General features: G+C 39.3%; 1 protein-coding gene across 4 annotated transcripts in view; it reads left to right on the top strand.

The window, feature by feature from the left end:
* Positions 1-12,716, top strand: part of ZSWIM8 (zinc finger SWIM-type containing 8) — a 75,517-nt gene that overhangs the window by 17,449 nt on the left and 45,352 nt on the right. For all 4 annotated transcript variants that reach the window (XM_070946509.1, XM_070946507.1, XM_070946506.1 and 1 more), the window contains exons 5-7: positions 7-114; positions 10,068-10,149; positions 10,496-10,616. In XM_070946509.1, the coding sequence (XP_070802610.1) occupies positions 7-114; positions 10,068-10,149; positions 10,496-10,616 (311 nt within the window). The remainder of the gene's footprint in view (positions 1-6; positions 115-10,067; positions 10,150-10,495; positions 10,617-12,716) is intronic.

The following is a 12,716-nucleotide window of genomic DNA, read 5'->3' as shown; positions in this document are numbered from 1 at the left end:
CTCTAGGCATCTGCAGTTTGCTTGCGAGCGCCTGTCTCTGAGTCCCTATCTCGATTACAAAGAGATCAGCTGCAGAAATTTGCACAGTACCTCATCAGTGAACTCCCTCAACAGGTAGATAGCAACAAAATGGAGAGTAAATCCAGATTATACTCTATGGATGCACTTTTATTTAATTCTCTTTTGAAAATATTGTTCCTTGTGTGCTGAAATACAGATGAAAATACTGCATTCTTTCATACTTTTTGAATACTGTTTGTATGCTTTAGATCAGGGGTCCTCACACTTTTTAAACGGGGGGCCAATTCATGGTCCCTCAGACTGTTGAAGGGCCGGACTGGCTGGGTGGGCATAACTAGGTGGTCATGTGATTGGGTGGGTATGGCCAATTTAGCAGTCCATTAAACAATACACACAAATTTAAATTTCATTTGTTTTGCTCCTGGGGGTGTTTTATTTCTTTTGTTTGCATGTTGCTGTAATGGTTGACTTTCTTTTTACTAGATCATTTTTTAAAGTTGTTTAGTGGTTCACTTCAGGATACTCAGATTCTTCTCAGCCCCAAGAAGCTTACAATCAACAACTTTTTCTCTCCATCCCTCCCCCCCCTCTCTCTGTCTCTCTCTCTTTCTTTCCATATCTCTCTCTTTCCATATCTTTTTCCACATTTCTCTCTCTCTCCTGGGGCATCTTCTGCAGGATCCTGGCAATGCCCTGGGATACCTCCTTGAATTCCATTCCATTCCATTCCTTTCCATTCCCATTCCCATTCCCATTCCATTCCATTCCATTCCATCCTGTTCCCATTCCCACTCCATCCTATTGCTCTTCCATTCTATTCCATTCCATTCCATCCCATCCCATTCCATTCTATTCCTATTCCTATTCCCATTCCATTCTCTCCTATTTCCATTTCATTTGCATCGCGGCGGTCTCAATCTGCTTTTGGAATCTCACTGGCTGTCCCGGAGCTTCCTCTGCACATGCCAAACGTGTGCAACAGGCTTGAGCAAGAGCCCTGTGCATCTGGCAGGCAGGATCGGATCGGGCAGGCATCACTCGGAACAGGTTTGGCGAGGAAGCCCCAAAGCGGGGGCTCAGTGGCCACCAAGACGCAAGCGAGCTAGGGAGCGGGTGCCATAACAGCGGCCCCGTCTCCTTCTTCCCCTCACCCCCTCGCCACTTGGATGCCCTTCCTGCCTCCCTCTCAGGGGCGGAGACAGCCATCCTCCTTCAGGGACAGACAGCCTCACTGGCCACCGCCCTGGAGCTGCCGAGCGGGAGAAGAATGGGCTGGCAAGCGGCCGGGGGGTGGGGGGAAGAAGGCTCGCTTGCGTCTCGCCAGCCCTGCTCCACGGGCTGCCAAGCTCTCCTCACAAGTGAAGGGCTGTGCCTTTCGCCGACGGAGGAAAGAGCTTAAAGATTTGCCACCGTCACTCTGCCGGGAGTGGAGGAGCCAAAGGATCCCAATGAGAGAGGGTGCGCCTGCGGTGTAATTAAGCATCGCTTCCAAGAGTTGCGCTTAGTGCCAGGGTGGCGCTCTCCACTGAGGGCCACCTGCTCACCGTCCCCACTGCCTCGGACCCCACATCCAGCCCATGACTGGGGGATCCGCTGCTTCTGGACTAGTCTGGCCGGCATGGGATAGCGCTAAGGCGCAGCATGTACTGGGGCCTCCCACTCCTCTCTGCTTCTGCTCTGCTTTGCCCAGGATGAATGGAAAGCGCGCAGGTACCTGGCACTAAGTGCGACTCCGGGAAGCGATGCACAATTACATGGCAGGCGTACCCTCTCCCATTAGGACCCTTCAGTTTCCCCCCCCCCCCCAGCGGAGCGACGGTGGACTGAAGTCCCTGGCAAATTTTGAGTTCTTCCCTCGGCTGGCAAAAGGCGCAGCCCGTTTTTGGCCTTCCCTCCCCCAGAAGCACTCTGCCAGCCAAAAACAAGGCGCGCGGATGCTTCCCGGGGCCTCTGCCTGCCCGTTTTTTGGCCTCCCCCTCCTCCCAGAAGCACTCTGCCAGCCAAAAAGTTGGCCTTACCTTCCAGTTCTAGCCTCACAAAGGTAAATCCTGCACTCTGCCGAAGGGTGGGGGCCGGCGGGTGGGCGGGGCAATGTGGGTGAGGCACCCTCGTGGTCCCTTGGGGGCCAGATTAATGGCTTCGGTGAGCTGTATCCATCCCGTGGGCCATAGTTTGAGGATGCCTGTTTTAGATTTAAGAATGTTAGTGATCTGAATAAATTACCATATTTAGTAATTTTGATGAGCAACATGTAAAGATTTTTGAGTTTAAATTTTCAAGTTTAACATTTTTACTTCATAAAATTGCACAAAATATTTCCATTTTGAAGTACATTGCACACTTTTACTAATCTTCTAATGCCAAACCAGATTGTGAACAAAACTCAATAAAATTTTGGGATGAATACTAGAATAAAAGGCAATTCAGAATGAAATCATGTAACGTAACCAGTGATCAGAAAATGTAGAATATTCCACAACTAATTAAACAGACTAATGAAGGATAGGAACAGCATTAATTGTTAGGTTAGAAGCCACTTTTTATTCCCTCCAGTCATATAGAAATATAATAAATATAATAAATAAATATAGGAGTGATTATTGAAAGCTTCAAGGCTGTTAGTTGTCTTTCGATATGATGCTTCTAATCTATAGTCAGCTATTTCTTTCTTGTCTTTGGCTTCTGCTCCAAGAATAGTTACGATGAAAGGAATACATTGTTTGATTACATAAAAGTAATTACTTATAGTTTTACCTATAAAAATGTTTCAACAGAAAGCAGCCAGTATAAACTCAAGGCAATGGCTCAGTTGCATAGCTGCAAATAACTTCTGTGTTTCTGTACCTTTCTTTGCCCCTTTCTGTGTTATCGCAGCATGACTGCTCAATTGAAGGTAATTTGTGCAGGGAGATTAGCATCCCCATGCAGGGTGTGTTTGTTCTGTTTCCTAGTTAAGAAAATGTCTTGGGACTATACCAAGCTACCATGATGAGCATTGGGTAGAGTAGTATTCTCAAGCCATCTAGTCTAAATGACGGATGCTCACAACTTTAATTAGACATACAGAAGTAGCCATATTCTAGTAAACTGGTGTTGGTGGAAACTGTTAACACAAATGCTTGTTATTATTTTGCTTACAAAGTATAGTTGTAGGAGAACTTGATTAGACAAATAATATCTACTGTATATCAATTAAGGAGTTATGGTGAGTGGCCTAGGTGATTGTTATTTTGAATTTTAGGTGGAAAACTCATGTGAAAAGAGATATACCCTGAGAAATGAGATTAGACAGTTCAAAACTTTTTTTTTAATTTGATTTATATGCCGCCCTTCTTCGAAGACTCAGGGTGGCTTATAATGCGTTAAGCAATAGCCTTCATCCTTTTGTATATTTATACAAAGTCAGCTTATTGCCCCCACAAACTGGGTCCTCATTTTACCTACCTTAGAAAGGATGGAAGGCTGAGTCAACCTTGAGCCTGGTGAGATTCAAACTTACAGTAATTGCAGACAGCTGGTGTTAATCACAATGCTTTTAGTCTGCTGAGTCACCAGGCCCTTTAATTAAATTAAAACCAAACTGAAGACCTGTTTAGATACTAAAAAACAGCAACTAACTTGATTTGGCTATCCTTTCCTCCCTGCCTCAAGCAGAATTGAATTATATTGCATCTCCTAAGCTTTCATACAGCCTATAATCCAGGTCTATCAAACTCCCGGCCCACAGGCCGGATGTGTCACACACTGGCCATGCCCATGCTTGTTTTAGTGAAGGGGAAAAAAGTCCCGATACATCATGTGACACCGTTATGCCGATGTGAGTTTGACACCCTTGGTCTAATCCATTTCAACAGATGTAAAGCATAAATATACCATCAGTTATGGATGAATGAAAAAGTGTAATAACAGAACATTTAGTAATCACAAAAAAGCAATAATACTTCTTACTCCATAGAGTAGTAGATATTTGCTGGAAATATAAGGAAAGAGAAAAGTTGTTGCTAGATGTAGTAGTGATATTGCATGAGGCAATAGTTAAATGGGACACATTCTTTCATTGAATGGTAGTTAACAAATGTTGCTTGATAAGTTTAATGGTAAACTTATATGATAAATGGCTTCAAGTTAACTAATGAATTTTAGTTCATCTGTTTGTGTTCCGGTTGATCTTTAAAGCATCCTGGTCGTTGGGATGCTTCAGAACTATTTATTATAGTTTCTTTGTAACTTTCTGAGATGTTCAATTTGCAATGTTCTCATAATTATGAATAGTTCTTCTAAACAAATAATTTATTTCCACTGAATAAAAGAATAGGACAGGATGTGGGAGATGATCTTTTTAAGGGCGCCCCACCCTTTGAAAATACATCTGGGATTCTGTGAGTTATGCTCACAGAACTGTCCTGCAGGCCCAGTAGTGCTGCTAGACATACAGTATGATCATCAACATGGAGATGAAACAGGAGCCACCTCTTGTTCCACTTTCAACACAGGTACACTAAAAAGTCCTCTGGCATTGAGATTCTTTTCCGATTCTCCTCAATTCATCTCTCATATGCACACAAAACACAAGCATGAGAAGACTCCTTGTCTTCCACTTGCACCAATTGGACAAGTGGGGAATAATCGCTTGCTGCTTTTCCCCCAGGCCAAGAAAGGATTTCCTGCCGAAGATGGCTGCTTTTGCCTCCGCTTAACTGCAGATAAATAAGGGGTGACATTTAATTTCCCTCTAATCTTATATAAAATAAATAGACTTTATAACCCAGTGTTTTTTCAGAATTCTCTATTAATGTTATTTTCATGTGGGTTCATTTGTAATGAATGTAAACGGGACAAGCCAAAAGTGAGCAGCATATTGAGTCCATAGCACGAAACTAAACATTTGGGAACATTATGCTATTACATAGGTAGCTTCTCTCCTTAGCTGGTGGCAATCCTTGGCATGAAATATTACGAGCTACTTCAGTAGAACTTGACTTTATTATTATCACATTTCAGTTATGCATTTATTAGATACTGGCTAGCATTTTTCATTTTACATTCTCTGAGACATTTATAATTGTGCCTTCAGGCAGAATCTCACCTCTCTTTTGCTATTCTGGACTCTTTTGCTAATTTCTAATTGTTCAGGTTTTTAAACCAGCTTCCCTAATAGCCAAAGATATCTATTTAATTCTGCTGTTATAGACCTTACTACCATAAATTCCAAGATGATGTATCAATCTTCTCTTGCATATTTCTACCATTAATTCTTCAGTTTTGTTCCATTTCAGTCAGGCCAAAGACCAGCATAGTATGCCTCTTTTCCGCACCCTCAGAAATTAAAATAACACTGCAATCAGTTTTTAAAATGTATTAATTTTCTTGCTCTTAGGATACTTGCTGCCTGAGTGTGGTCTGGCCCCACCTTTTGGTCTTCTGGAAGGGCATTCAAACATGGCTCTGCCCCCAGGCTTGGGGTCCTGATGTGTGTGGTTGGTGGATTAATAGGGAAGATGCCACCACTGTACCATCCTTGCTTCTGTTTCTTAGTTTTGTATCTACTGTTAATATTTTAATATTTATTATTTTTATTGTAAGCCACCCAGAGTTGCTTTGCAGAGTGAAATGGGCGGCATATAAATTTAATAAATAAATATATTTCTAACCCAGTGTTTTTTCAGAGTTTTCTATGATAGGTGAACCTGAGTCATTTTCCATGGGAATTATGTCATTCTAGTCCTACAGCTGTCAGCTTTTATGAGCAGGGTTTGGCTAAATCAACCTCTTTACACTTCCCATTTTAGCTTGGCTTTTTTCAGCCTGACTTGTCAGAAGACTGCAGACATAGTTCAGTTAACTTTGAATACCTGTTGCAAAATTAAACCATACACAGAATTGACTGCCCACTACAGTCAAAGTAGTCAAGAATTGGCATGTATTCTGAAGCATTTAAATTCAAGGCTTCCTCCTCCTGCTCTCCCCAGTTTAGGGTTAGTTGACATGGTCTTGATGGCCCTGTAGTCAGGGAATTGTGGCATCTTTACATCCCTAGTCTGGGAACTGTTAGCTAGTTCCTCAACAGCCTCAATCTGTACAAATGAAGTCTCATATTTCACTAGGTATGCCATATTCTTCTGTTCTACTTCATCTAACCCTTTTCTTTTCTTCTTTTTCTTTAAAACCTTCTTTTTCTGATAGTCTTTCAGGAGGGCTTTCAGCCTTTCATCTAAAAATTCTCAAATTGACCCTAATGAGAAATATCACTTCACCAGACCTTATTATAACAAGCAGTAAATTCATGAACAAGATAAACTGCTTAAATAGATAGATAGATAATTAAATAAGTTGGATATGCAAGGACATTCCTCAAGTCCCTTCATCTTCTCTTCCAACAGAGCCGTTTGTTGCACATGTAGTTTATGCTGTCTTCAGGCAGAAAGACAAACATGGCACACATGCTTGCTGCAGGTCACTGGAAGAGCTCCTACAGTGTCCATGGAGGTAGGACATCTAGATGAATCCATCATCTTCTTCCAATTTCTTTACTAGAGGCCTGTATAGCATTTTCCTACCTGCCCAAAATAATGGTTACTTCATCGTGGGGGCCCACATCTGTAATACAGTAAATGTTTCTCCAGATCATGATAAATCCAAGGGATTGGAGTTTATAGTAGATTCCTTGCTCTGTGTTAATAATGAATGCTCACATTTGAAGAAATATATTTTACTAAATAGTGAAAAATTTTAAAAAACGTTAATAATTTGTCCATGGAAGTAACACAGATGTTGCTCTTTGATAGTATATGATTTCCAGGCCTAAAGAAGCACATAAATGCACTATATAGAGTCCCAGACTTTTTGCCTCAAACATAGCAAATACAATAAGATAAAATACAACTAATGTTGAAAGCTATGGAATACATAAGGTCACAGAAAGAACTTTTATTCCTTTATGTATGATTTTATATTTGACAGTACGAATTTACAGTAAATCTGTTTTGGGATGTTTTGATTCTGATGTAGCTATCTTTTAAAATTTCTGTAGAACAAAATAGCTTAATTTAGATAAAAGTGCTTCTTGGTAGTTCATTCCCTTTAATCACATATAGTTTGGTCCTGATGCCATTTCTGTCCAGGTTTCACACTTGCTAGAGGTTTTGGAGGAATCAACTGAGGTCCTAGGTGTGTAACCATCTTAATATGAAATAGATAGACTTTGAAATAAGATTGTTGCACATTGAATTAACATGAGATTAATACAACATAAAATGTTGTGTATACTTGATGATTGAAGGTGCAATTTCAAAGCTGGAATATTAATTCGCCTTGTTTAAGTGCCTTTATCATTTCCATACTTTGAGTTATAGTCTGTAGATTGTTGGTGTAACTAGAGAGCATTGCTGGTAAAGTTTGCATTATGTTTTTTTTTTTTTTTGGATTTATAGTTAACATTAGTTATTTTTTTTAATTTGATTTATATGCCGCCCTTCTCCGAAGACTCAGGGCAGCTTACAATGTGCTCAGCAATAGCCTTCATCCTTTTGTATATTTTATACAAAGTCAGCTTATTGCCCCCACAACTGGGTCCTTATGTTGTTCTTCAGTGAAATCCTAAACATTTCAGGACATAAAAATCAGAATTTTTCATGTATGAGAAATGCCCAAAATAATTATTCTACAACATTGGAGTCACATATGATTTATAGTAACAGGTTCTTGATATGTGTAGTCTCTCAACATTTGAATTATAATTTACAATATTGATTATTATAATTTATATTTATTAAAATGTATTACTGGTATTTTACAAAGAAAGAAGGCTGAAAGAGGGCTGAAAATTTTTGGAAATCTGAGGGGCGAAGGGGTGCTCTACCTTATGAGATCAGCTTCCAGCTGTCACAACAACCCTTATTTATGTGGGTATTTTTTCTTTTTAATTAGTTTTATGCAATAAACATATTTCCTTAAAAATGAATATGCATACAGGAATATTAATACTTTAAAAAGCATACACATACACAGAATTAGGTCAGGCCCAAGACATTTACTGGCTGAAGTGGCTCAGCTAATAGATCCCATTCTATATTGGCTAATTATACCAGGTTATTGTATAAAAGTTCTGTATATTTATTTATTTATTTATTCATTTGTTCATGCACTGTCAGACTCCAGAATAAGTATGAATAATATTGATGGATATCTCCTTTTTTTAACCCTTGCAAACATCATCCTCCTTTAGCTTCATTTGTTTACTTTTTGTATGATTATTAATACAGCAGCCCTAAAATGATTTACATTGAAGTACTTCACTAACTTGGGCTTACTCCTAAATCAGCCTTTAGGAGTATAGGAGGACAGCCTCGCAGCTTCTTGTGTTTATATATTTTAAAAAGGAATTCAGTTATGTTAAATAACAATTTCAAGTAAGTGCGAGTACAACTACAGACTATTATCATTCTTTCCCCATTTCCTTCCTTCCTTTTTTGAATAGCATTTACATTAAAAAACACAACTCAAATTCCTGAAAAGCATCACCAATATATAACCGTGCATATCAATAGATTGTATAAAAACTTTTAAATATTAGTGCACAATGGGAGTGATGCATGGGGGTTTTCTTCCTCCATTTAGTATTAGCTGCTGGGAAAATAATGATATAAGTCATGGTTTACATCTATGTGATCTAAATTTGGTTAAATTGGAAGCAGGATTCTTACAAATCAAAATAGGATTAGGGAATTTCTTGGGTTGGTGAGTATATTGTAATTTTTAGAGGTGGCATGAACTGTCTCACTCAGTGATCGTCATGGGGGCAGCAGAGACCAGCCTATTAAAACTAACTTCCACATGGCAGGTGGGTAGTTACAAAATAGCCCTTTGTCAAAAAGTGAAGTCACGTACCATGTCATTTCCTCTTAAGTCTGCAGATGCTGTTTGTGTCCTCGAATCCTTGCTGTCCCATTCTGGGGCAAATGAACATGTCCAAAACAAAACGATGGGCTGTAGTTTTTCACTATTTCTATTGTCTAAGAATGCCTTTAAGCAGCCTTGTAGGGCTTATAGGATTGTTAGAAAAAAAATCCTATGTGGAATTTAAAGGTATTTTTGTAATTAAAAAAATGCTGGAACCTGAATGTTTGGTTTGTACTGCAGAGCATTAATTTCCTAAGTTAAAAGCTGTTCTTTAAAGCCTGGTGGTCGGCAGCAAAGAGGCTTTGGTAGTGTCTGCGGCCAAGCAATTTCTATTTGAGAGCTAGGGTGTTATTTTGAATGGTCAACTACAGGAAGTCCTTCACTTACGACCATAGTTGAGAATTTCTGTTGTAAATTGTTGACGTTATATGCTGAGTTCCTGGTTTTAGGGCAATTTTATAGCAGTCGTTAAGCGAATTGTGTGGTTGTTAAGTGGATCCAGCTTCCCAATGTGTGATTTTTGCCATAAATCAGAAAGAAAGGTCACAAATTGTAATCAATGACTTTCGGATGCTGCAACCAGTCAAATGCGAGCTACAGTATTGCCAAGTGCTCGAATTGTGATCACGTGACAGTGATGATGATGTGACAGTTGTAGCAATAGCAATAGCAATGGCACTTACATACTGCTTCACAGTGCTTTCCAGCCCTCTCTAAGCAGTTTACAGAGTCAGCATATTGCCCCCAACAATCGGGGTCCTCGTTTTTACTGACTACGGAAAGATGGAAGGCTCAACCTTGAGCCGAGTTGAAATGCTGGAGGTCGGCAGAATTAGCCTGCAATGCTGCATTCTAATGACTGCGCCACCACAGGACAGTCACTTTTTCCAGGACTTGTAATTTTGAGTTGTCATTAAACTTACAGTTGTAAGTTAAAGACTGCCTGTATTCTGCAATATTCTTCCATTCTTATTATTGGCTTACATAGTACCTTAATACTAAGCTTAAATAGGAATAATTGTTTTAAAGACTAATAACCATTTTAATCAAAACCAGATGTTTTCTTGTTAGTTTAAATAAACATAGTTGAGTTCTTTATTTCTGGAAGAACATTTAAAATCAGCATCACATGTTTTTCTTACTCTTAGATACTTCCAACTGCTCAGCGTCTACTTGATGAGTTGCTATCCTCTCAGTCCACTGCCATCAACACTGTATGTGGAGCCCCAGGTAATAAATAGTGCTGTGGATTTATTATATTTTAAAAAGTATAATGCAAACAATGGTTTTCAAATATGCAAATACATTTAGTTTCAAAAATGGTAGCACTTTAGGCTGTCTATAACTAAAAAGCATCGAGGTGTAGCAGATTAAGTATGCTGATCATGATTGTCTTGAGTTGTTCATATGAAACTTTTCCTCTATTAGGGAGGTACATTGTATCAAGTTTCAAATAAGTGTTTCAGTATTTCTGTAATAAAATTAAGGCTCACTACTTGTTTTACCTGTAACCTTGAGTAGAGGGGGAAACAAACTCTTTGGAACAGCTGAAAGAATGTATCTGCTTTTTCCTAAGATCCTACTGCTGGCCCATCTGCCTCTGATCAAAGCACCTGGTACTTGGATGAATCTACATTAAGTGACAACATAAAGAAAACTCTTCACAAATTTTGTGGTCCCTCTCCTGTTGTATTTAGGTAACTTAAATTTTCTTCTTCCTTTACGATTTATGCAGATTTGCAAAGTCAGATGCAAACATCAGCATCTTGCCTCTCTGGACTCTGTTTTTGTAGCTTTAGAAAGGCAGTAAAAGATAATGTTTGGTTTTTTTTTAATTGTAGGTGGAGACTATATATATTTGATCAGCTATATTTCAACATGTGAATCATAAGTTGTATACAAATAGTCCTTGATATATAGCCATTCATTCAGCAACCGTTTGAAGTTATGATAATGCTGGAAATGTAAACTTATGACTGGTCTCTGAAGTTATAGCATTGCAGCATCTCCGCAATCACATGATCAGAATTTGGGCTCATCCAATTTATGACCACAGGAACACTTCAACTCCCTCACCTGCGTAACTTCCGCCTCCCCTCCCAATCTCTGCCCTTTTGGAAGCCCTGCAGTCTGCCACATATTTCTACTGCAGCTTCTACATGTATGGACTGCCACTACTGTTTCCCACAGCTGACCTTGGCCATCTTGTTCCTCCTGCTGAATCCAGCTGAGGATGCAGCTCTGGGATGAAGAAACCATTGTGCAAAGCATTCAGGCTGAACAGGAAGAATGTAGAAGCTAGGAACCCCAAAGCAGGGGTGAAATGCTCCCGGTTCAGACCGGTTGCCCAATCCGATAGCGATGGTGGGTGGTTCGAAGAACCGGTAGCAAAAATCCCTGCGTGCCCTCCCCCCATGTCCAGCTGAGCCACGCGATCATCAGAGACTTGTTTTTTTTACTTTTAAAAGCATTTTTTCTACAACCTCTTCAGCCAAAAAAATGCTTTTAAAAGTAAAAAAAAAAAGCCTCTGATGATCATGTGGCTCAGCTGGGTCGTCAAAGGCTTTTCAAAGCATTTTTTTCTGCAACCTCTTCAGCCAAAGAGGTTGTAGGGGAAAAAAATGCCTTTAAAAGCCTCTGGCGATCCCAGCTGACTTGCCTGATCATCAGAGGCTTCCAAAAGCATTTTTTTCTGCAACCTCTTAAGGTTGTAGAAAAAATGCTTTTAAAAGTTTTTTAAAAAAAAAAGTTGGCCATGCCCACCCAGTCACATTATCCCCCAAGCCACACCCACAGAATCGGTAGTAACAAATTTTAGATTTCACCCCTGCCCCAAGAAGATAGCAGCCAAAAAGGAAACCTAAGTTGAGGGATAAATGCTTAGCAACAAAAACACAAAAGTTTGTATGAAAACATCCTCTGGGTTTTGTTCTATAGCAATTTTGTACAAGGCAGCTATAATGTAGCCACACACAGTCTAAAAAATTCTTGACTTTTGCATTAAGCACTTTGTGACAAGACTACCTAGCCATTGAAAAGATATATAATGTCTCTTGTTTCTGAAAAGGAGACACTAAATTTGGGTCTCTTCAACCTCTGAATCATTCTCTCTATTCAATGGTCCAGTTTGAAGATCATGATACCAGAGTAATGTGGGTCATAAAAACAAAGGAATCCCGTCTCCCTGGAGTATTGGAAAACTCTTCTTTCATATGGATCCTAAAGGAACTCCTGCCATTGAGGCTGCGGTTCCTACCTGCTCTCAAAAGATGAGGATTTCTCCTAAAAAAAAGGAGATTCAAGGGCCAGCCCTATGGTTTCTAAAACAGCTATTGTGCTATTTCAAATTTCCTAGTATGTATAACAGACCTGAGCTACCTCTAGTCCAAGAAATCCATCAGGTTTCCTATTTTAGATGGAAAAAAAATTACACTACATTGGATTCATTCAAAGTTGTTCAATATAGCTGTTACCAGTAATAAATGTTGCTCTTTGTTTTGGCTCATGGGAGAGCGAGTGAACTGCTCAGTAATTCGCTGTGACCAATTTTTGAGGAATTTTAGAGTCTCACTTCTATTCAGTGCAATTTGCCACAATTAGTGGAACTTTCATCCACTAAAAAGTACTAATGTGCCTTTAGTACTTATTTGTCCAGTTAAATGAGCTGTTATTCTACTTTTTCAGCATAAGGATAAGGATATATATATATGTGTGTGTGTATATATATATATATATATATATATATATATATATATATATATATATATATATATATATATATATATATATATATATAT

The sequence above is a fragment of the Pituophis catenifer genome, unplaced genomic scaffold, assembly GCF_029215685.1.
Source record: "Pituophis catenifer annectens isolate HBS135680 unplaced genomic scaffold, rPitCat1.0.hap2 SCAF_6, whole genome shotgun sequence".
Classification (NCBI taxonomy): Eukaryota; Metazoa; Chordata; class Lepidosauria; order Squamata; family Colubridae; genus Pituophis; species Pituophis catenifer.
Note: the sequence above shows the minus strand (reverse complement) of the source record. Positions and strands in the feature narration are given on the sequence as shown.